At 27.1% G+C, this 25,001-nt stretch overlaps 1 protein-coding gene across 1 annotated transcript in view; it reads left to right on the plus strand.

Annotated features, from left to right (window-relative positions):
* The window catches only part of LOC123296089 (dachshund homolog 1-like), a 305,838-nt gene that overhangs the window by 214,202 nt on the left and 66,635 nt on the right, over nt 1-25,001 (plus strand). The window contains exons 6-8 of the mRNA XM_044877550.1: nt 5,081-5,157; nt 8,737-8,967; nt 19,348-19,617. Of these exons, the coding sequence (XP_044733485.1) occupies nt 5,081-5,157; nt 8,737-8,967; nt 19,348-19,617 (578 nt within the window). The remainder of the gene's footprint in view (nt 1-5,080; nt 5,158-8,736; nt 8,968-19,347; nt 19,618-25,001) is intronic.

A 25,001-nucleotide genomic window follows, 5' to 3' on the forward strand; every position in this document is an offset into this window, starting at 1 on the left:
ATACAATTAAATCAACATAAATGGTGAAAATCGTATCGTAATTATTTTCTCGGCCCTATTTCCAGAACATTCTTACTACTTGGTTTTTAGACCATAGTACATGGGTCGTAGAACGATTGATAAAATTACATAAAACTGATTTTGCTCATTTACAGACAGCTAGTAAGAGTAGTAGGTGTTAATGTCATGAATTCAATTAACGTAAATACAATGTGTAAAAGCTGCTGTGCTTCTCGCAGCTGAAACAGTAAAGTTAGAAAATAAGAATTTACAACCAAATTTTATGTAACTACAATGCCATTTTATAGTAATGTATGTATTTATACATTGTTATTAAATTTTATTTTATTTAAAATCTTACTGTACGATATTGAAATTACTATTGAATTACAAACTCGTCGATATGAACGACAAAACAACGAAATTGAGCAACCTCAATGATTGCCTATTTACCGAAATAAGCATTTCAATTTTGGTTCAAGCCTGGTTCGATATTATTGAGCATCGTTTCAAGCTTTGGTGTTAGATACTGTCCAAGCAGGTAAAAGAAACATTTGAAGCTGTTTCTGGTGGATAACACTGATAATCTGATATTTGTGACGATTTTACGTAACCAGGGTGTATTTGTTACGATTTGAACCAATAAACGTGTTTGATGTTAAGTAGGTAAGTTAAACGCCTACATTCGAAGGCTCTTTTTAAAAACCATTAATAATAACAATAATCTTGTTTCACCTTGGAATGGAAATCGAAAACCTTAATAGTCGTAGCCAAGAAAACTACATAAGTTGGTAAAACAATTATTTATTGATTATCCTTGGGTATGAGCTAACAAACCAACGGAAGCAAACCCAAACCAAACTTAACTTTATCATCAAGTTTGTCATTTTGTACTTGTTAAACATAAAAATTAAACCTTAGAAATGAAAGCATTCTATAGTATTAAGCGCATATCAAATATATTTTTATAGCGCCATACCTTAATACATCCTAAGAACCGAACTGATAAAATTTAAATAAATTTTCAATTATTTTTCAATAACATATGCAAATTTAAAAGCAATAAAATTTCAAACAAATACTATATACCTAACATAAAAATTTTGGATAATAAGACCTCGACAATAGAAATAGTGTGAGTGCCTGTGATTATTTATTATTATCGTAATCATGATAAAATTTATATTTACATAAAATTCGCATGTTTTTTAGTTTAATTTCGTCTGTATAACTCCAGCTAACCAACCAGCTTGTGTTCAAGAGTTATCTGAACATTATGATTTTGTTAACACACACTAACAAATGAGTTATGATGTATAATAATTTGTCGTAAATAAATTAGGCATACTTTTCTAGTCGTCATATTATTTACGCAATTTAAAATGACTGACATCAATTCCTTTTATTTTCCCTCAAAATTTTAATAGCCGGAGTCTTCTCTTTGAAATAGCTCCGATTTTTTAATCGCCCAGGAACCTTAGATTGATAAGATGACATTCAATGGATAAGACTGTTTAAAGCATACAAAAAGAGCAGGGCACCCGGTAGGAACTATGTTCTTTTAGCTTTAATATATGCATTTTTAATTTAAAAAACCGTAGCCATACAGCACACTTGCAAAATTGTGATTTTAAGGGTCTCGAGCAACAGAACTCTGCTTTGATTAGTGTCTTAAAAGAGATTTTCCATTTTATATTAATTAGCAAGCAATTAAAAATATATCAAGGCACACCGAAAGTTCTCGGTTATGAAAAGTATCGTTGTGGAAACGTTCTTAAGCACGACCATGAAAACAGTCTTCAAACTTTCAACAACTCTAATTGAATGTCATAACAATACTATACACTTAAAAAATGCCCAATTTACATTCTAGCACATAATTTACACAAAAATTTTTAAAATTTATTATTTTGTGTATCAAAAAAGAAAAGAACAAATACAAAAATTTACATAAGTAAAAATGTTCATGACCTTTGTAATTTGTTCACATAAAGACATTGATGGTGTACTCGTATATCGTTTTATTTATTCTTTTTTACTTTACCTGAGTAATTCAATATGATTTAATGTGAAAATGGCGTGCAATTTTCAATACATTGTATACGTATTTACAAGTATTATGTTTGTTATTTATTTCTATAAATGCTAATATTTAATTATTATTTACATTTTAATTTGCATAGAATAATATAATGATAAATGTTGTAAATCAAATTGCACGTGTGAATAAATATTTGCAAAATTTTTATCATTGTGTGTCTAATCACACGCTAAAGTTCATATGTTTAGCGTGTGATTAGACTAGGTTTATCAACCCCTGAACTAAAAAAAGGGATGTTCTAAGTTTGACCGCAATGTATATATGTATGTCTGTCTGTCTGTCTGGTTGTGGCATCGTAGCGCTTAAACGGATGAACCAATTTTTTTTTTTGTTTCGTTTGAAAGTTAATTTGATGCAAAGTGTTCTACGTTTAAAGTGCGAGTTTAGGGTTCCGTACTGGAAAAGTTTGTCGTGGGTTTTTTAAATTTTAAAAGTTTCACTTGTATGTTAAGTCATTTAACGAACACTTACAAAACGTGTTTCGTTTTAAGATATATTTCTAGTTTCCAATCGCCTCGAAATAAGGGCTTTTAGAAAGATGCACGATATTTCAAAACATCTCGTCAAATCTTGAAATGAATTTGAGTTTTATATTTTTTTGAGAAAGATTACCATTCGCACAAAATTTAATCAAAATACGAAACAATTTTTGATGTGGTGATTTTCACGATCTCCTTAATAAAATTGCAAAAAATCGATACATATAATTTTGTATCGGATTTGGAGAAAATTTTACCCCAAAAAAGATTGGATTCATGAAACGATTCATTTGCAGTTTCTGCAATATTTTCAAGTAATTTAAATGCTAAAAAAAGCTTTTGGCTCAACGTATGGTTTAATTAATCAAATATTTTCGATGACTTCTGTATATAGAGTTTCGCTTGATAGAGTGTCTTTGATCTAGAACTCTCAATAAGTAATTGAGACAATGGAAGAAAATTTGATACGATATCATGTTAATGAACACAACGAAATTTAATATTATCTTATTTTTTATATAGTGTTTTTATCTACTTGGGAATATTAATAGTTTTTAGCGAGTTTTATGAGTTTAAATATTAAACATCTGCTATATTGACAATATTTTTTAAATGTAGGTCAGTTTTTATCTCCTTAAACTGACTTTAACGTAGTATTATTTAATTCAAAATATGTACGAGGTCTCAAAGCAGTTTTGAAAATTGATTTTGTGTATGAATAAATATATAGTTTGATTGTTATGAATTGAATTTGATGCTACAAGAAATTATATTTATAAATCAGATATTATTAGAATTAAACTTCCTATTCAACGATAAATTGGAAAATTTTTTCCATATAAACAAAAATTTATGAGAGTATGCTATCAATTCGTTACGGAGATCTAACTTTAGTAGACGTAGTAAATAATAATTAATTCATATTTAAAAAAAGACAATATACCTGCGTTATTATTGTTAGATAGAATTTCCTTCTATGAATGACTTGATAATAAAAAGAAAGTAGATAGAAACAAAAATAACTTTCTTTAAACCAACCCACCCATCTTAGTATCCTTATGAAGACATTTTACAAAGAAAATATTTCAATAATTTTATATTACAACTAAAGACTTATATTTTCATACAGGGAGTTTATAAAACATTTATTAGATATTATTTTTGAACTTCCATAAATAAACGCTACAAAAATGCATTTTCTGGGAAAAACTCTTGGTTGATTTAATTTTTAACAAATTGTACGAAAAGTATGGCAGTTTTTTTTTTGAAATATCTCATTGAATCAACTCTGAAGTAAAAATTATAAAAGGGGCCCTCAAAATGAAAAAAATAAACTAATGATATTTAAATAACTTTCATAGCAGACTGACCTTCAAATAACAAATTAAAAATGTCGTTGAAAATATAAAAAATATTGTTTGGTGGAGTCACTGAATATATTAAATTGATTATGCTTATACGTTAAAGACATGAAATTGGTTTGATCTTCTTGGATTTAAGACACTGAAAGTAAACACACAGGGGTAAAGTTATCAAATTTAAATAAGAGTATATGTCATCAAGTTTTTTCCATTGAGAGGATTAAAAAAATTGAATATACGACAAGGAAATAAAGATCACTTTTTTTAACGACTTCAAACAAAGTTTCTCAATTCTACTGTATAATTTTTTTATTTTTGTTACCACAGACCTTTCCACTGGGTGAACAGATTTTGATGATTCTTTTTCTATTTGAAAACTGCTGCCTTCCGTGTGATCTCATTTCAATTTACTAAAGTTCTGATCATGGAATCCCTGAGAAAACCATATAAACTTGCATTAGTTTGTGCGCGACAATTGGACAAATAACTCAATACCACGCCAACCGGCTTCGATGATTTTTTTAGCTACAAATGAGTTGGTATACTTTCGATTCACTAAAAAACACAAAATAATGAAAACAAAAAAAACCGACTTCAAAAGAAAAATTGTTATTAGTTTTACTTTTTAGTGCATATTAATTTGTTTTGGAACAGTTTTGAAAAGTTTTTTTACTAATGGAGATGAAAACATTAAGTTTCTAGGACCAAAATGAAGTCTTATAAAAAAAAAAAATCAATTCATTTTTCAATATTTTTCCAAACATTCTGTATTTGTGTTGTGATACAATATAATATTATTTGAAAATGAATAAGTAATATGAGCCGTATATATCCCAAAGGAGTAACAATAAATACTTTTTATTAAAATATAGACTTCTTAATTATGATAATATTTCAAAAATAATTATAACATTTGAACAACAACAATGTGAATTGGGTGTGCATCGTTAGTGTTGAATTACAAAAATGACACTTGGAATATTATATTTAGTAGTATTCTTAACTTAACTAACAAAAAATAAAAAGTTCTTTTTTCATTTCATCACAGTAATATACATACATATACACGAAGACAAACTTCTCGATGATGATGATGTTAAAGAAATTAATTAAAACATTGTTTTGTTATTTTGTTTCAGGTTACGTGAAGAAAGGGGAGATGTAGACCGAGCGCTTGCATTAGATCAAAAAGTTAGGGATCTTAGTTCACATCATGGTATGTATAATTTTATTAATTTTTATTTTTATATATTTAAGTATTTCTTTCGAGTTCATTAAAATAAACGATAATGTTTGTAAGAAACTATCTTCAAGTAAGAAGGAAAAGACACTTTAAATGCACGTCGTTCTATATAAGATTTCAGTGTTATTTTATGTCCTTTAAGAAAGTGAGCTAAATTTGTTTTTGCAGATTTATTCCTGTACAACGTAATATGAAAGTTAAGTTCAACTCGAGCCATAGAAATTTTTGGAAATTTTCAAAAATGAAGTTACCTTTTACATAAAAATGTTTTTGCCAGTAAACTTTTACTGAAACTGGAGATTTAGCAATTCAATAAAAATTTGGCTTCTTTTTAACGGATCAAATTTAGGGATGTTGATTTTGATAATCTCTAACTCTAAGAATTTCATAAAAGTACGGAAAGTGATTTTAACCGTAAAAACACTTTTTTAAGAGAATTTAAACTCTCACCCAGGAAGCTTAGGTTCGATTCCCGAAAACAACCAAAATATGAGTCTAGTCCATTATCTGAGGATAATGGTTATTAGTGTTACCAAAGTAATATTCTAGTCTTCGAATAAGATCAATGAGAAATAGTAATCATCAGATCATTAAAATTTCTTATTATCTTTTGTCCTTGCATGGTTGTGAAAGTTGCGATGACGATTTTTCAATGGACGTGAATATCATCAAAAAATATTGACATAAAATCTGAAAATTGATAAGTAAGATTAAAAGTAAGAAAATGAAATACGAGTTTATCGGGATGTTACTCCTTCTTTGTCGTTAACATTGAAATGCATTTTACCTCTCTCCGAGGTAGAAACGAAAAGGAAAACAGATGCTACTACAATATTTCAAGGTATAAGCAGCTCTGGATCACTGAATGATAAAAATAATGAAACATTTCTATTGAATATAAATAAGATAATAAATTAATTTTACTTTGAAACAAAATTCACAAACAGAGATATAGAAACGAAATAAGTAATATTTCATTACATGAGAGTATATTAGTTATGTACGGAGATAAAGTTAGCAAAGGGTCAATGGCGGGTGCAATTAGTCAGTGCCGGACGATGGGCGGTCAGATTGATGGAGTCATCTATAAGAACTCTTCAACATTTATAAAACCATTCACATATCTCTCACATGTATGTCTCGAATTTATTTTATTTGTGACTATATCAACATATATCTCTCTTACAAATATGTTTTTGCTATATATTTAATGACTAACTTTGACAGCCGTATCAATTATTTTCATTTAGTAGAATATTCGATATTGTAGATGTATGTTATTTTTCATTGTTTCAAGTTTTATTTCTCATTTAATGAATATAGAAAGCGATTTATTACATCTGTAGAAATTAAATATATATATGAATAATATTCATTCTAAAAAATATTCAAGAATTTTATCTTTATAAATATTGGTACCCACAGGATTTCTATAATTTTCAAGTATTTTTAGTTATGTTTTTCAAAATATCCTAAATATTAAAACTTGTTCACAACTTTCTAGAACTAAGAAAATTCTATGTTTTCAAAATTTCTTAAATTTATATTGACTTTCGATTTTGAGGTTCTCATTAATTAAGTCTCTGGAAAACTTAAGTGGTATTTTGTAAGGTCTAGAACTGTTTGCCAATTCGTAGAAAGTGGCGTGTAGAGTTAGCATAGATTCTTTGAACTTGTTTTCAAAAAGTAAAAAAATTTGTGACTGTTGACTTTAGATATTCTAAAAACATTTAGATAAGGCTATATTGACAGGGCTATCCTTTTTAAATTTCGGGTCGGAACATTTTTGCACCCTCCACTTAAAATCAATGAATATCTGCTTTGTTCACATTTTGACAAAAAGACAGTCAACTTTTCGCAACTACCGATGGCTACAAGTGGCTACCAACTGATGCTTTGAAATTTAAAAGTTTTAAAATAACATACTATAAGCATATGTACAGTATCGAAGAGTAGAAAATTTTTTATTGGAATAAGAAACAAAAATCAGATATCCATCAATATTAAGCTTGCGTAAAATTTTTCAAACCTAGAAATTTAAAGAAGCAGCTCTCTCAATATCGCCCTTGCTGAGTATTGTTATACTATCTTAGGATTACGTCCATACACACTTTTATTTTAAATTAGCCCAAAAGCTTTAGCTTTATACTCATCGTACCCTATAAAACCAGAAACCAATGTGTCTAGAAGATATTTTATTACACACAGATGTTCCTTTTGTTAAAACTCAAATCTGAAGCATAACTCCCTTGATAATCTTTTTGAATTCCCATTGCTTTCACCATTATGTTAAAAACGTAAGTTTTCGCTATCCATTCTCACCTATCAACAGATACTGCTACCAAACTTTTAATATGAAACATATCGAAAAAATACTTTTCAATACGAAACGTTTTTATTCAAGATAACAAGTTAGGTGGTTGGGAAACAAAGATTGTAAATATCTTAATCATAATTATTTCAATGCCAAAATCCATGCGGAATTGAAAAATGTTTGTTGAAATTCCTATTAGAGTTTAAATCTTTCGCCTTTTAAAATTAAAAAGGTATGAAAATCGATAGTATATTAGGAAAATTAAAAATGAAATTAAAATCTGCCATTAAAATAACTTTCAATAGGTTAAGTAACACTAGAAGATTAATTACACCGTTACTTAATAAATAACCCAGGTACTTAGTGTAAGAGACTAATTAACTAAAACATCTAATCAATTTTATGACAAATAAATAATAATTTTTATTAACCATTAAAATATCGATATTTTAGTACTGGCTAGCACAGGTAATCGATATTTGTTATTTAACTATTGAATATTTAATTAACATCCATAGATTAACAATTCATTTAATCCATAATTAATCCATAGATTAATAATATTTAAATCATCACTGTAATCTTTAACAATAAAATTGAATAATGATTTAAAATCTATGTTAAATGTTTGCGAAATTCATAATTGATTTATTTTAATATTTCATTTCAATTGGGAAATGGTGTGCTTATATGAAATCGAGATAAGGTCAAGCATGAGGCAATCCAGCATTGTCGTTCCAGTTATTGCTCAAATCATAGACAAATCTAATGGACTAAGCCTTGGATTAGCAATCTTTTAACTAACCTGACTCAAGTCTTATAAATCAAGCCTTGGTTTGGCGATATTTATCGAACTTTAGCTTTTGGCAAGGTTAATAAATCATTTTTGGTTTGTCATCCTTTGCCCATATTTAGGCTTTTGCTGATATTGTTATGTTAGGAATAAATTCTTAAGCGGAAATGAAGGAAATGTCGGAGTAAAGGCGTCCAACTTTGTTATAAGTGCATATCCTGCTGTAAACTAAGCTTATGGCAAAATTACTTATTAAATAACTAATATATACAAATCAAAGAACTGAGTTAGTATACTTGAAATTATAAGATATTAGATCTGATTATGAAAGGGGATAATTCAGGTAAAAAGGATCGATACAAGTCGTCTTACCCACTCTGAACTTTGTATTTTGAACATCTTCCTTATTTTTAACAAAATAATATATAAGGGAATTTATTTTCAGGTTCACCTAATGGTCATAGCCCTGTATTAAATTTATCAAAAAGTGGTGGAAACGGTGGTGGCTCATTAGGATCAAATGATGGTGATAATGATCCAGATCATTCTGGAAGTGAAGCAGATGGTCCAGAAACAGCGTTACCTGTTGGTGAACCACATTCACCTAGATCAAATTCTGAGCACGAAGAAGATGAACAATTAAGTGATCCTGAAGAAGAAGATGAAAAAGATCAAGGTAAGTTTGTTTAATTCTTAAGTCTAGAACCAGGCTTAGTATTATAGAGTCATTTAACAATGGTTTGTCTTGAAGATCGTGTCTAGCAACTCTTTCCTCCACAAAAATTTGTAATTCTGTGTCATATTTAAGATTGTTGATAATCATAGAGAAAGATATTCTAACCAGAAGATAATTAAATAAAAATTGCAAACGTATTTTATCGGACTCTCAACAAGTCAAGATGTCCGTCGTCCTTCATGTCGAGTTTTAAGGTGTTTTGAGTTATTTGGAATGTCGGACAAAATAATTATTATGTCGTGGGCACTTGGTAGGATCGCTTTTTCGCAATATTAAAAATTTAATTTTTGTTTAATTAAAAAAATCTTTTGACGTGGATGGATTTGGCTATGATAATCTTCCACATAAGGAAGGGACACCATAACCACAGGATCATTATAATAAAATATAAAAGAACGGTCAGTTGATAAGTATCGTAAACTTTTTGCGTCTAGCCTTCATCCGACCAACGCGCAATAAGGATTATAGTTCCAATGAATTTTTCACTTTGATATGAAAATATTCGTAGAGGAAAAATCGTTGTTAGGCACAACCTCCACAACAACCTTGCAAGTTTCCAATCATTCTTCGTGGCCCTAGACATATATTTAAATTTAATATAAATAATTTGAATAACAAAACAAATATGAATTTTTTATTTTTATTTTACATAAATTGATATTTTATTAAAATTAATAAATATATTTATAAATGTTTTGAATGAATGATTGTCATTTACAATTATTTATCAAAATGTAAATATAATTTTGGCATTTAAAAAATTATTTAAAATTGTTGTTCCATATGGTTTAATTTTATATATTAATTAATTAATAATTCATTGATAAGCGTTTGAAAAAACAAAAAAATATATTTTATCATAAAATATGAATAATTTATTGTTCAATCAAAGCCGAAAAGGTTCGCTCGACATTGAAAAAATATTGAAGGTGCGATTAATTAAAATTAATGATATAACTTCAGGTAGTAGAAATTTTGCTGTTTAATGGTAAAATCAATCAGATTTTCGTGTGTTTGGGATTCTAAGAGTATTAAAATCATTTATTCATATGATCATTTTTCTGTAAGAATAATATTTACAAAATATTTAAGAAAATTAAATTTTATGAATTTTTTTAATTTTATGAAGTGTTGGGATTCATCTTAGTCCCTCGTGCATAGAAAATCGCGTTTGTTACCTCTTTAGACTCTGTTGCAATACAAAAATGAAGTGTTTTAGACAGTTACAGAAAGCAATTTTAATCATTTGGGAAGTTGAATGCAGACTATAAGGGTAGCACCGATATGAAAAGCTTCATTTTAAATAAGCCTATTAATATATTCTTAAATCATAAAATTATGGATAATTATGTTGGTGTTTAGATAATTTACTTATTCAAAAAACGTGCCTAGATATTTAAAATAATTGCAATATTAATTAATACCGAAGTATATTATTTAATTTATAATTCATAAATCAATTTGGTTTTTATTCTATTGAAAAATAATTGAATATTTAAAACACAAAACAAAATATTATATTTTATAGGAGACTGTTGTACCTTTAAATACATCGTATTTTGCTTAATTATCTAGTTTTTTGACAGACTAGTTGCTCTCTATGATATAAAAAAGTTTGAAGAAAAAATTGAATTAGAAGAAAGTTGAACAGAAATAACAGTATATTTAATAGTACCTCAAAGTTAAAGAAATTTGCTTTAACTATTCGTGATTGGTTAATGTTGGGTATTTTTTATGTCATATTTAAGTTTCAAATTTAACGTAAAATGCCGAGAAAGAAAAATTTTAAACGACGGAAAGACACGTATTTGCTTTGAATCTAACAGCATTATGTGTCACCGACAAATGCTTATAGATACTCACTAAATTTTACAATTCCAATACAAGTAACAATCAATCAATATAAATAACAGAAACTTTTAGAGCTTTCCAATTACAAAGGTTTATAAATCACCCGGTGCTATTCTCTAAACTGGACTGTAAAGACTAAATATTGAAGAAAAAGCCTTCAGATACAACCGATTAGAATGATTTTAGATAGGTTAGATGGAATACATGGTACATAACGACATTATATCATGAGATTGAAGCTGTTTCATATTAAAAATTGCTATAGTGCTATAAAAAGAGACTATTTTTATAGCACTATAGCAATTTTTAATATGAAACAGCTTCAATCTCATGATATAATGTCGTTATGTACCATGTATTCCATCTAACTAAAAAGAGACTATTTTTATTGTTATAAAATGCTTTGAAAAACACATTAATGAAAATTTGGTTCCCTGGTACTACACTCTCTCCTATTATATATTTTAATGAATATTTAATTTAATAATAAATTTATTGACAATAAAACAGAAGTAATAATAATACAAAAACACACATATATACGGTGAGTATTATATTATTGTTAAATGAATTCAATAAAAAAAGAACATGATGATTTAACTTTTACAAATATTTATTATATATTGGAATAAACAATAGCTCATATAATAAAATGCTTATATATGCAAATTGTTTTTTTGACCAGAAACAATCCAAACAAACCATTTTCAATGAATTAATTATTTTTAAATATTTAATTTGTTTTTTTGACAATTTCTAATAATTTTATTGATATTTTTCATTAATTCTAAAATGTAGCCATTATGTGAGCGGATATTGCAACCATTACACCCCTAACCATAGTACATAATACAGTTGAATAGGTCCTAGCTAGAATGGAATAATATTTTCTGAAGAAATTTATACGCAAAGAAATAAAAAAATTCGGTACCTCTAATGGTTGACCGGGTTGAAAAATCGTGTAAAAGGGGGTGAACAATTTCTTCACTCGGTATCTCAGAAATTTGTCGCTCGTCCGCGAACTCAGTTTTATTATGTTCATGGCATTTTTTTTGATCAAAAAACATTAAAATCTTTTGCATTTGACTAAATCAGAATTTTTCGAAAATTATCCTTCTTGTAGTCGATATTTGAAGTTTACGCACTCAATCATTAAATAAACGTGAAATGAATTGCAGTATACACTTTTACAAGTTTTTTGGGTAAGTACCTGCACCCAAAAAAATTTTCGCGAGCTCCCGGCTGCAAAATACCTTGAATATATTATAACAAAGTACTATTAATAGGTTTGCGTAGTTTTGTAAATTGATTACCCACTGCCATCTTTGTATCGAGTAATTATTATTTAAAGAAAAATTAAAAAGTTAATGAAAAATTAACAATTATAATAATTAATAAACGTTAATGATGAATATTATTTAAACAAAATCACACTAAAAATATTCAGTGAATAAATCTTCTTTACCTAATATCTTACCCAGATGAAGAATCATGTTTATAAGTCCACGCACAGATATATAATATATATCTTATATTAATGATGGATTACTAATGTTATGACCTTATACCTTACACCTTCAACAAATTAATTTTCTGTTATTTTTGATCTTATACCATCACCATATTGGTACGTTCATATCTATTCCATTGATGGGAAAGAAACAATAAAGACACCTATAGACGCATATGCTACACACAAATGATTTTTTTTTTCGTTAAATATCTTATATTATTTGACACAACTAATTATGTCGGATATTAAATCGTTTTTTTTTTTTTCTGTTAAACAATCGATTTATAATGAATCTTTTTGTGTTTGCGTTGATTGTTTTTTGAAATATTTTTGTTTTTTTTATTTATTGTTTTTACGTATTTTTGTATTGTACAAATTGCTGGTGGTTTTTCATTGTGTGATCTTCAGAAAAAAAATAGTTTTTTTTAATTAAAATTTAAATTATTTTCTTTTAAATATATATAAAAACGTCAATCAAGTTTTATCGTTTGGTTTTTTTAGTTGTTTATTGTTTGTTTAGAAGTTTTTTCAAACAGTAACTTTGGATTAAAATTTACTTTCCTTTTTTTTCTTGAGGAATAAAATCTAGAAATCAATTTCAATCGCTTTGAAATCTTGAAAATCTGTATAACTTTAATAACATGTTTTAATGTAAAGATAAAATTATGTTATTAAAAGAAAAACGAAATAAATATGACGCGAAAATTTATGTTGTAAAAAATTGAAAATATAGTTGACTTTTTTAATTGAAATATAGATTATAAATAGTTAATTTTTAAAATGTTGCTTTTATTTGAGAAAAGTAAGCGTTGTAATTTCAAAAAAGAGCAAGAAGTATCGCGGGACACCCGGCAGGTGCTATTTTTTGTCGATATGACTAATATATTTTAAATGTTAACGACCTAATAACCACCTACTTGAAAAACGATGATCCCATTGAAAATACTATCAATATTTGGAGATATTTAAATGACTGACCTGAAAAAACTCCACCCTTATTTGTTAACTATAAAAATATATAATTAAGAAAACATACACATTTATATCTAGGAAGTATCATTTTTAGATCAGTTATAGCAAGTTAATATTTATGCCAATCCCGTTTTAATTACACTCATCTTTTTTTTTTCATAGCTAGATTATTTAAATATATTAAAAGTAATATAATTATTTTTATTAAAATAGTTTTTTTATGTAAATTATATTGAAAATATTCAATTTATATGAGTATCTACTTATTTTTAGGTTTTTTAAAACAATATATAAGTTACAGGATGTACCATAAGTCACTTCTTCAGAAGTTTTTTCATACGAAGCACTATTAACGAGATATGACTTCGTTAATCATGTTTTTCATTTTGAAATTCTGCAATGGACTTAATTTTGAAATTCTGAAATTAAAATTCTTGAAACAAGCAAAGTAGTCTGTATAAAAGAAAATTTTTCTGTATATTTTGTTTATTTTGTGTCAAGCCTGGCTCATAGATATTCTTGATGTAAATTCTTGAAACAAGCAAAGTAGTCGAAAATTTTTCTGTATATTTTGTTTATTTTGTGTCAAAACTGGCTCATAGATATTCTTGATGTAAATCGTATTCGTTAAGCAAATCAAATCTTTGGACCAAAGCTTTAAGGCTAACTTTAACGCTGGTAGGCTCTAATTGCTATATGAATAATATGACACAGTACTCGAAAATATACCCAATCTTTAATAGTTTTTATAATGAAATATTCGAATTTGCACAACTGAATGATACAAGACTGCCCATAGTACATTAAAAAATGCACTGCATAAAAGTGGTGGAAAAAAGTTCGGGAATCTTAAATTAGTTCCAAACGGTTCAAGGTAAAAGATACTATTTTTACAAGGATTCAAGGCAATAACGGGAAGTCGAGTGATTGTTCATTTGAGTTTTAGAAGACGAATTAATCGGATAATGAAAAAAGCGGAATATTTTTTTTTCACAAAATTATGATGACCTAAAAGTAGTCAATTTGAATAGTTCTTTGTTATATGATGGGCAAAATGTCACGTGCTAAAAGCCACAAAATCTCACAGGCAGTTTAAATGGAACTGTCGCGAAATGATCCGCACTATAGTTGTTTTGAACCCGCATCAAATTTTTAGCCATTTATATTGAACTATTTTGAAGTATTGTGAGGGTTACCGAACTTTTTCCCAATACTGTATATAAGAGCACATTTGTCGGTATAAAAAGGCATGTAAATAAGTATTAATAATATAATGTGATGACGATAATAAAATATATTTTCTACATTATAGATATAATATTGTAATGGTGTAACATAGAATTTGCATGTAAAAATGTAATAAAATATTTGTTTTGTTGATTGATGACAAGTTTCTAACTAAACATAAAACAATATAAATGTCGATAAGATTATGTATAAAGAACATGCCTTTATGTTATAATGTGGTTTGCTTGGTACCTTATGAATACTTACCTATACTGATCATAAACCTGTTTTAAATATGTAAAAATAAATATTTGCAAAAAAAAATTGGAGCTGTTTAACCAAAATCTTTTAATATTCTATTTAAAAAACATTTTCAGAAGTATTGACACAATTTGCGAAGAAAAGCATTTTTCCTTTTGTAGCTGAAATATGTCCATAAGTTTTGGAGGCGGTGTTTATCTAAGTTATTGCTTTGTAAATCTTAACCAATAATAATTTAAGCAAAAATTCTTGGAAACATTTTTTTACCGTCTCTTCCACTATTAACCGTGGTGCAAAATACCTACACTAAAACGAAAGTAGGACATTTTTTAAAAGAGTTTATAATGAAGTTGTAGAAAATAAAACTCATTATATCTTATCGTAAGCATTTTTCTCTAAACTTTATGTTACAGACATTTTTACGTTAAAGAAATTTGAAAAGAAAAATTTTAGAATTTGTATTGCAAATATCGAAAATATGAAACAGAAGAAATAGTAAGAGAATCAGTTGTATTAAATTGTATTTTCTTCAACTTTAAAAAAAATATAAAAATATGATTTCAATTTGACTAATATGAATCGTGAGAATCTCAAAATTACAAATAACATTTAACAAAATCTCCATCTGGTTAGTGGTGCAAAATCTCCATCCCAAAAAGTATAATTTTTAATTTATTAATTTTATTTCTCTAGAAATGTATTTGTGATTTTATTTATTAATAATAATATAAAATTAATTTAATATATTTATATAATGCACGATATCATGAAATATTTATCTACAAATATATGTTTATTTATGCATAACATTAGTTATATTTTTGTTGTGTATGGATTGTGCATAAAAACTTGTTATTTTAAGATATTTTTAATATCACAATTATATTAACTTATTATAATTTATAATCAAATCAAATATATTTGTTTCTATGACCGTTACGGCTTGCAAAATGTGTGAAGATGGTCTTCCTAAAGGTAACGATCAAGTGACCTTCACTGTCAAAGCTTGTATTCCTAGCAAATGGTAAAGTAGCGAGATAAAATTGGTACCACTTTTTGACTCTAGTCATAAGCTTTTTTACAAATTTAATTCAAAAAATTGGTTCAGTTTTTTTTTGTGTGTAATGCTGCAATAAACCCAGGCAGATATATACAACCGTTTTGTAATGGTACATATTCGTTGTGTGCGTAGTCATAGTAAGGACAATAAAATCGATGCCAGCTCTTCCAGTGAAAAATTTTGGCATTAAAGGAGGCTATTATGATTTATTTGCAATTCTTTACATGCAAATCTTATAGGAAATGTCAAATTAAAATTATTGAAAAACACTAATTGATTAAGCTTAATGCGTAAAAAATTGTGAAAATAATAAATCAAATAGCATCAATATTATTTTTTAAATGTAAATTATCATAATTATTTATTTAAATTTGTGAGACAATAATATTAAATTTTCAATGTAGATCATAAATGCAATCCATACACTTATATATGCTTCCATACAATTCTATAATTTAAGTAGTGTATCGTTACCATGGATCGCCTATCCAATAAAAGTCACACACGGTACGAATAATCAGACAGATAATATATTAGTAGGTTGTTCTATTAATTTATTCTTATTGATATTATGATAACGACAAAAATCGCTAATCGAGAACTTTTTACAACAACAACTACAAAAATCTTTGCATTTAAAAAAAACAAAACCAAGCGTTTTAACAAAGTTTTTTTTTTATAGAAAAAGTAAGCAACATACAAAGATAGTTTTATCTCGTGATGGTGCTTTATGGTATTTATTCTCGAACATCCATCTCTAAACACCATAATAAAATACTCTTAAATGTTTCGTTGTTGTTTATTATATATTTTTTGCATTTATTTGATAATATTAACATTTATTTGCACTTAACCAATACCCAACGATCGAACGACTGCGAAACCGATTGAATAAAAGTTATGTATGTCATAGATAGATCGATCGATATGAATCGAATGAAATATAAATACTTTTAAATATAAAATTATGTTCGTTGATACGTTTTTCTGTTGTACACCACAAATAAAATGGTTTTTAAGTTTTTTTGTTTTTTATTTATTGGTTTTATTTCTTTCAAGAAATAAATAAATGTATGGATATGCAGTGGATAGCTTTTGTACCACACACGTTGATATTTTGTGAACTTTTTAATTTATTCAATAATATCTATATAATTACTATAAATTCTATTATTTTTAATCAATATTATATTATAAAAGAGTTTTGTAACATCAGTTTTCGTGCCATAAGATCTTGGTCCTTACTATTTAAAATTGGGACTAAAAAAACACTCATTGTATCAAAATAAATTGTGCTTTATTTTAAGGGTCAGAAAATGAAGTTTTGATGAAAAAAATTTGATTTGATTAAATTCACAATTGTTAATATCCCTTGTACTAATTTCACTTTTTTCAGCATCTTTTGTTTGCATGATAATGTAGCGGTTAATTTTTTTATTCGCATGAAGATAAAGAACACACAAACACGCAGTATGTGTTATAACAATGTTTATATACTTAATACTTAAGACATTATACAATATCATTGATATACTGTTAAATATTTCTAATATTGTTTAATAAATAATATTATTATTGATAGGTCGAGATGTTCGTGCTGTATGTACAATGTACCATGTATGATAAATACAGATACAGGTCCAGGGGTCCATTTCATAAGCACTGTGAGAAGAAACGCACTTATATCTAGATATTGTATAAAGATTTGTAGTCATATTATTTATACAAATATATCCATCCACCATACTACTTTTTATACTTCTGCAGTGTTTTGGACCCATTTATTATGAATTAATCAAAACAAAGTGTGTTTTGATAAATCTTAAATGTGTTATATTTTAAAAAAAATTTATAGGCCATTATAATTATATATATATATATATATATATATATATATATATATATATATATATATATATAATTATATATAATCAGTATTCAAGTTTTAAAGAAGCATATTCTATTTTTAAAATGTAGAAATAAATAGCTCTTTAGATGCTAATAGTTCATACAGTACATATAAATTCAATATAAATTTAGTAAAAAAGAGAGATTTGTAGTGGAAAATCCGGGTTCACCTATGTTATTTTAGTGATTGCGGGCTTGGGCTGACAGCCTTCCACACGAAAAGCGAGTACCGTAGCCATAAGACCACGGCCTCATTGAGAATACTATTAATGTTTTAAGTTAAAAACTGTAAAAAGAGTGTTCGTCGGTCAGTGTTGGACAATTTTTTTTGTCTAGCCCTCATCTGCCGAAGGCGCGGTTAAAAATATAGTTCCAATACAATAATTACAAAAATAAACTATATTATTAAATAATTCAACGCTCAGCCCCTCCAAGCCACTTAGTTCTTACTTGGATCTTAGTAGGAGAACCTCAGTTTGAAACTAGGCTTTTTCCAGAAAATGCCTTCCTAGTAAAGTATATGATTGCGTCAAACATCACAGCTAGAACAATTCATTGTCCTATCGAACTCATCTCGTTAAAAAAATAACAGAACTAGGTCTATATCGCTAAGATCATATTATTCAAAACTCCGTCCATAAAATCTACTCTCGTTTAATAACTAGGATAAAATAAATATAATTTTTTGTGTAACCTTTTTACTCGAGGCTACACGCTATATAAAAAAGCCGCGCGGAACGAAACAAAACTTTTCGCCATTTTCGACTCAGATGAATCCCGGTTTATCACACGCTTCTCTTTTCTTAAAAATAATAATTTGTAAAATGCTTGTTAGGTCTTATTATTATTTATCGTCATTGAGTAGACCGTACAACAGACATCGAACTGACCAAAAAATCATTTAACGATAATATTTCATGAATGTATACAAATATTTAGACATTTAGAGAGCTATTTTTGAACAAAATTACAATAAATTACCAACCTGTATAACAACCAATAATATTTATTTTGAATAATTTTCATTTACATAAAATAAAAAATAAAAAAGAATTCATATTTGATTTGTATTGCAATAAAATGAATTTGAACAGAGGCACAGTTGGATTCCAATAACATTGGACAACAAACTGCATCATACACGCTATCTAAATCGATTGTATATGAATATTATTTATGCCAAATTCATTTTAATATTATATTAATCATAACATTCTTTATAATAAATTATTAATTAAATAAATTTTAATCCGATCATATTTGATTTTAATTGCGAAAAAAATTACTACGCATAATTTTACCTTCGCTTACATGTATTAATTATTGAGTAAAAAGACCCCATCGATGAAAGGTCTCGAATATGAGCAGTCTTGATAGACACACTGTCTTCTAACTATGATGAATTTTGATCTATTTCTTCAGGGGCTTTGTATTTTTTAGTAATTTTAATCGTTATTTCTTCTAAAATAAGTAGGCTACAAATTATATTAAAAAGCTAATAATGAATTTGTATTATTTTGTTAAATAGATTTGGACGATGGAGCTGACTTACCCATACCGGCAATACCAAATAGTGATTCACAGCAAGCATTAAATTATTCAACATTAGCATCTGCTGTTGCGGCTTCGGCTGGCCGTGATGGTGGACGTGGTGATCGTGATAATGGTTCTGGAACACCAGGCCCACAAGATCCAAGTTTATCATCAACCGAAACATTATTACGCAATATACAAGGACTATTAAAAGTTGCAGCCGATAATGCCCGGCAACAAGAGCGTCAAATCAACTACGAAAAAGGTACAAATAGTAACCTTATTTATTTATTATCGTTAGCACAATATTATATGTATCTGGCAGCGACACATAGTCGCTAAATTTTGCTAATGCGCAAATCCCATATTTAATAATTATATTTGTTACCGTCTTTGAAGAATTAATTATGTTTGGTAAAAAATATTTGTTTTCTTGCAAATTTTCTACCTCTTCATATAATAAAAGAAAATGAAAAAAAAAATTATTTGACTGATAAAATTGATCGCTTAAGACTATTTATAAAGAAAATATTAAAATAATTAGTTATATTTGTTAATAATTTTTCAACATGTTCGTAAATTTAATGAAACAATTGTACATATATTTTTCTAGAAATTAGAAATTCTCATCGATCATATTATTTGAAAAAAGGATATTTTATTTTATTGGCGATTATTAAATTAAACTTTTTTTTGTTTTTGCAATAGGGATTTGAAAAAGAGTTTTCAAAATAAAAAAAATCAATACTTCCAAATATTAATTATAATAAAAACATTTTTTCATTAATCACTTGTAAATATTATACTAGAAAATCAATGATAAATTATCTTTTAAGGAATTTATATATATTAACAATTAAATATGACTTCGAGTCCCGAAGTTTTTTAGAAAGTAACATTATAAATTAATACGTACTTGGGAAATCACATTAAATTATATATGTAAGGCCTCAAAAGACTTTTTACCAAAGCCTGAATATTTTCATATGTGATAAAAATTACTATATTTTTAGAGAATTACTGTGAGATATCTATAACATTAAAATTTCAACTATCCAAAAGTAGATAATCGTAGAAAATTCTGTGGTTGAATTCTATAACTCCTTAACGATTCCTATCATTATCGCTAAGGTTACAACATTAATCTTGATTCAGACGATGATATTAATTGTGATAATTTATATCAGTAACATCCGTATTTCTATTGCGACCTTTAAAAACCGTACTGATAACGAAATTAAATAGTTCCAGAATACGAAAAAATAATTAACATAAATAATTATTCCAAGTATTTGTTCGAAGATATAAAACTTTATCGTAATTGAATACCAATGTTTTGGTCTTGAAATATTCAAAATTGCATGGAAATAAGCTTCTTTATATTTCACTGAGGATAGGTCAGTTTTGAATATGAAGAAGAGTTCGTTCATAAGCATAGCACATTCAAAAGTTTCAAGCTATCGATGTTCAAGAAAATTCTAACAAAAATTTTCTTGTTACGAAATTTAATATTTCAGCTGATTAACATGATATAAATAATTGGCGTTCCCATGAAATTCTCAATCAAACTACGTTTTTGAAGAACTACAAGAAAATATCATTAAATTTGAACTATCAATGAAACAAAAACTTGTTAAATTTTCATTTTTTGTTTAGAAAAAATTTATCAACGAAAATTTTGAAACCAAGGTACTTAATAGTTTCATGTGATTTCTTTTTCAAAGTAAGAAAAACGAGGTGATAAACTTTTAACTTAAATTATATAAACTGCTTGTAATAAAAATTAAAATTGTAGTTTTCGTATAAAAAATATTTATTTAACAAATAAAAAAAATTGATCATATCAAACATACCAATTTTAAATCAGTCTTGAAATCGGTGATCAAAACAATTTTGATAGAATGAAATTGTCTAATCAGTGGTGGAATTTTTTGTTCGCAAAAAAATACACACAATATAAAACGTTTTTTTGATAATGGTCACTGTCTACCACTGTTACATATTTGAGTCCAGGTGAGCATTTTAAATAATACACATATTTTTGCAACCAAATCATTTTAAAAATAATTGTACATAGTTTATTACTACAAAATATGTGTATTTTTAGAATCACTGGTATTAGGTCCGGGTTAGGTGTGGTATTTGACTTGAATGAATTCGGAACGTCTGGAAATTTTAAAGGCTGTTGTCAAAGTCAATGTAAGCTTAACGCTTAATCATTGGGGACGACATTCAAATTTCAATGCAAAAATACTTTTGTCCGAAAAACAACAAAGCAGTATTTTTGCCGTACGATACCTTCTCTTGCAAAGTAGAACAAAATCGGGCGAACAACGAGAATGTGGAGGTATTACTTTCGATGTTTTACCTGTTCTTACCTTGCCTTGTCCGATTTCGCTAAAAAGGCAGATTTTTTTATCCGAGTCAAAGGCAACACGAGGTACGAGGGCGAGTTTCATCTCCACATTCTTTTTGTATAGAAATAAAAAAAACCGTTTTTTCACCAACAAATTAATTGTTGCTGTCAATTTTATGAAAAAATTATATTTTTTTATTGAAATAATCATGAAAGTAATTGATTAGCTCGCTATAGAGATTCGGTAGGTCTTTTTGCTAAAAACTAGATCTGTCAGCTTTTAATCTGAATTTGCAGAAAACTACCCACTTTTTAAATCATATGTAACACCTACACAGATTTTGAATGGGGAACGCTGGGACAAGGGATGCATCCCGTTTGCATTCTCTATTTAATTATTTTGTTTTTCTTTATCGTCCGCAATGAATATTTCAAATAAATAATTTTTCAGTCCTTTTGAAAGAGAAGGCACCAGTTATGCAAATTTTCGTAAACAATTCTTAGGCACAACCTTGATAATATCTTTCTGGTTGTGAAATCTCCATCGAATATTACGCCGAGCTATGGACCTATATTGTATACAAAAAAAGATTAGTATTAATATGAAAAAAATACAATGATACAAATGTGCCATTTGCACACTGCGAAGTTAATTCTTATTAAATTAATTTTTTTAAAGAATACAATTTTTCTGTTTTTTTCTTTTAATTTAAAATTAAGTAGTGTAATTTATTAATTGAAAATTTTCTTCTTTTTTTTTGAGTAGAAACCATTTATCTCAAAATGTTATTTACATTCGTGATCAATTGACAATTGTAAATACGAAAAAAAAAATCAAACTGAATAATGAAATTTTTTTTAAACTTGTAAGTGTAAGTTTTTAAAACAAAAACCATTTGTAAATAATTTTTAAATATTGTTGTACATTAAAATTAATCTTAGATTGAATTTTTAAACTATTCAAATTCAGTTTTGAATAAAATTGAGTAATAATGTAAATAACATTTTGAATTTTTTTTTTTATTCAAAAAAATTACGAAAAAAGAAATGGAATTTATTATTCTGTGTCGTATTTAAAAAAAAAAAAAAACAATGAAGAAAAAAAAACACTTAATTTTATTGCTGAATGTGTGATGTATATGTTATATATAATAATCAAAATTGATTAAAAAAATAATAATAATAAATTCAGTTCAAATTAAAACGAATTTGGCTTTTTATTTTCACAAATCCTTTTCTCAAAAAATCATCTTTTTTTTTCATTAATTTTTCAGCGATTTCATGCAATATATTTATACAAAAAAAAAAAAAAAAAAAGAAAAAAGAAAAAAAATACTTAACGAAATAACGAAAATGTTAATTTTGTTACTCTATATGTTACTCGGACGATGCAGTATAAAATTCCATGCAGAAGATTATAAGTGATAATTAATAAGAAGTAACGTCTTCATTTCTTTAGTAGTCACTTACGAATATGTAAATATAATACAAAAAACTCCAACTTTACTCGATTACCCACGGATAATAAGTATTTTCTAAAGAAATACAGCAACTATGCAAAAGCCTTTACCAATACTTCGATAATAATGATACAACGGATCTATAATGTCCGGAGTATTATATTATTATTTTCGTTGTTGTAATTATTTAGTACTTTATATCAGGAATGACAAACTTTAGTAACTATGAAATACCTTACACAAGGGACGAAAAAATTATCAGACCTTAAGAACTAAAAATTATCGGGTCTTTTGGTCGTCATAATATTAAAATTCTTAATTATAACGTTTCTCCGGTTAGTTTAATTTGATAAGAGATAAAACATTAGTAGGATTTTGGTAAAATACTTGATGTTGAATCAATTAACAAGATTTTGGCTTAATGGTATTTAACAATGTCTCCCAAAACTCAATGTCCATTAAGAAAAAAAGAAAAATAAAGGTTTTAATCTAACATAGAACAAGCTTTATAAAAAAACTTAAAACTTATATTACAACTCTAAAATAACGTAGTATGTTGTATTTAGTATCCGTCAAATCGAACTGGTTTTCGGGAAAAGTGTTTTAAGTATAAGTTGTTTTATATAATGGAACCAAGACATATTTTCTATTTGGAATTAGCTACTCAAGTATGTAAATGCTTGTAGGTGCTAAACATGGAAATTTTCTCTTGATTTGGTATACGTACTGAGTATGAGTCACATTCTATTTACCTTGACTTACAGACTTGGTACTGCGATCACCCACTTATGTGTTAAATACTCCCTGCATAAAAGACATAAATAAGTATTTTTATGGAAACAACAATAGTTATCTACTAAATGAATCGCAAATAAATCGATTGGAAATGATATTTTAAAAAAATATATATATTGCATGTAAATCATATGAGATTTTCGGTTTTGCGTATGTGTTTAATTGGCAGAGAAACACATACAGTTTGTTTTTGTTGTTACAACTTAATAAATGTTGTATCACTGTGTTTTAAATTACATTCTATATAGAATGATTTTTAAGTCTTTTGACTTGAACATAAAAAAAAAAAGCATACATTCTTCAAAATTTAGTAAGTATATTATTATTTTATTTTTGCGTGATTTTAAATAATTTATTATTATAGAATTTTGGACATAAAAATTACATGTAATCACACTTTGGCAATAACATATTTAAAAACACTGTTTTGAGTATTGTCATGATACAGAAATACTTATCATATTTGATATTTGTTATATTTCTTTTCAATAATAAACGATTCAAGTTTGTTCGCTTTAAGTTTGGCCTGGCAATAAAACTTAGAGACAGAAGAATTATGAATGTTTGTGTTTGTAAGTTATCGAAGAAGTGTTTATTGGAAACAAAAAAATAAAAAGAGAGTGAAATTGCGATTACCTATTTTGCACTTTGAACCAATGGAACAACCAAATCAAAATCGAAAAAGTTACTTTTAAGGCAGACCAACTTTAAAATACATAAAAAAAATTTTAATCTAATGCTTAACTGTCGCTGTTTTAAAAGAGTAATTAGTATTAACGACCTATGGATTCTTTGTGAAATGATTAATACATACTTGAAATTTTGTGAGTGGTTTCTTTTTTTCGAGTCAACCAAACTTCTCTCTACGACATTTTTCGAAAATGGCACTTTTTTTAAATGAGCATAGTAACTGCATATTTAAGCTATCGGTCTGAAAAAACGCCAAAACTATTGAATTTGTCGATCACTATGACCAATTGATAACAATTATAATTACTAGACAATTCAGCTGAAATGAACCATGTATTTTTTCAAAAA

This window comes from Chrysoperla carnea, chromosome 3, assembly GCF_905475395.1.
Source record: "Chrysoperla carnea chromosome 3, inChrCarn1.1, whole genome shotgun sequence".
In the NCBI taxonomy this organism is placed as follows: Eukaryota; Metazoa; Arthropoda; class Insecta; order Neuroptera; family Chrysopidae; genus Chrysoperla; species Chrysoperla carnea.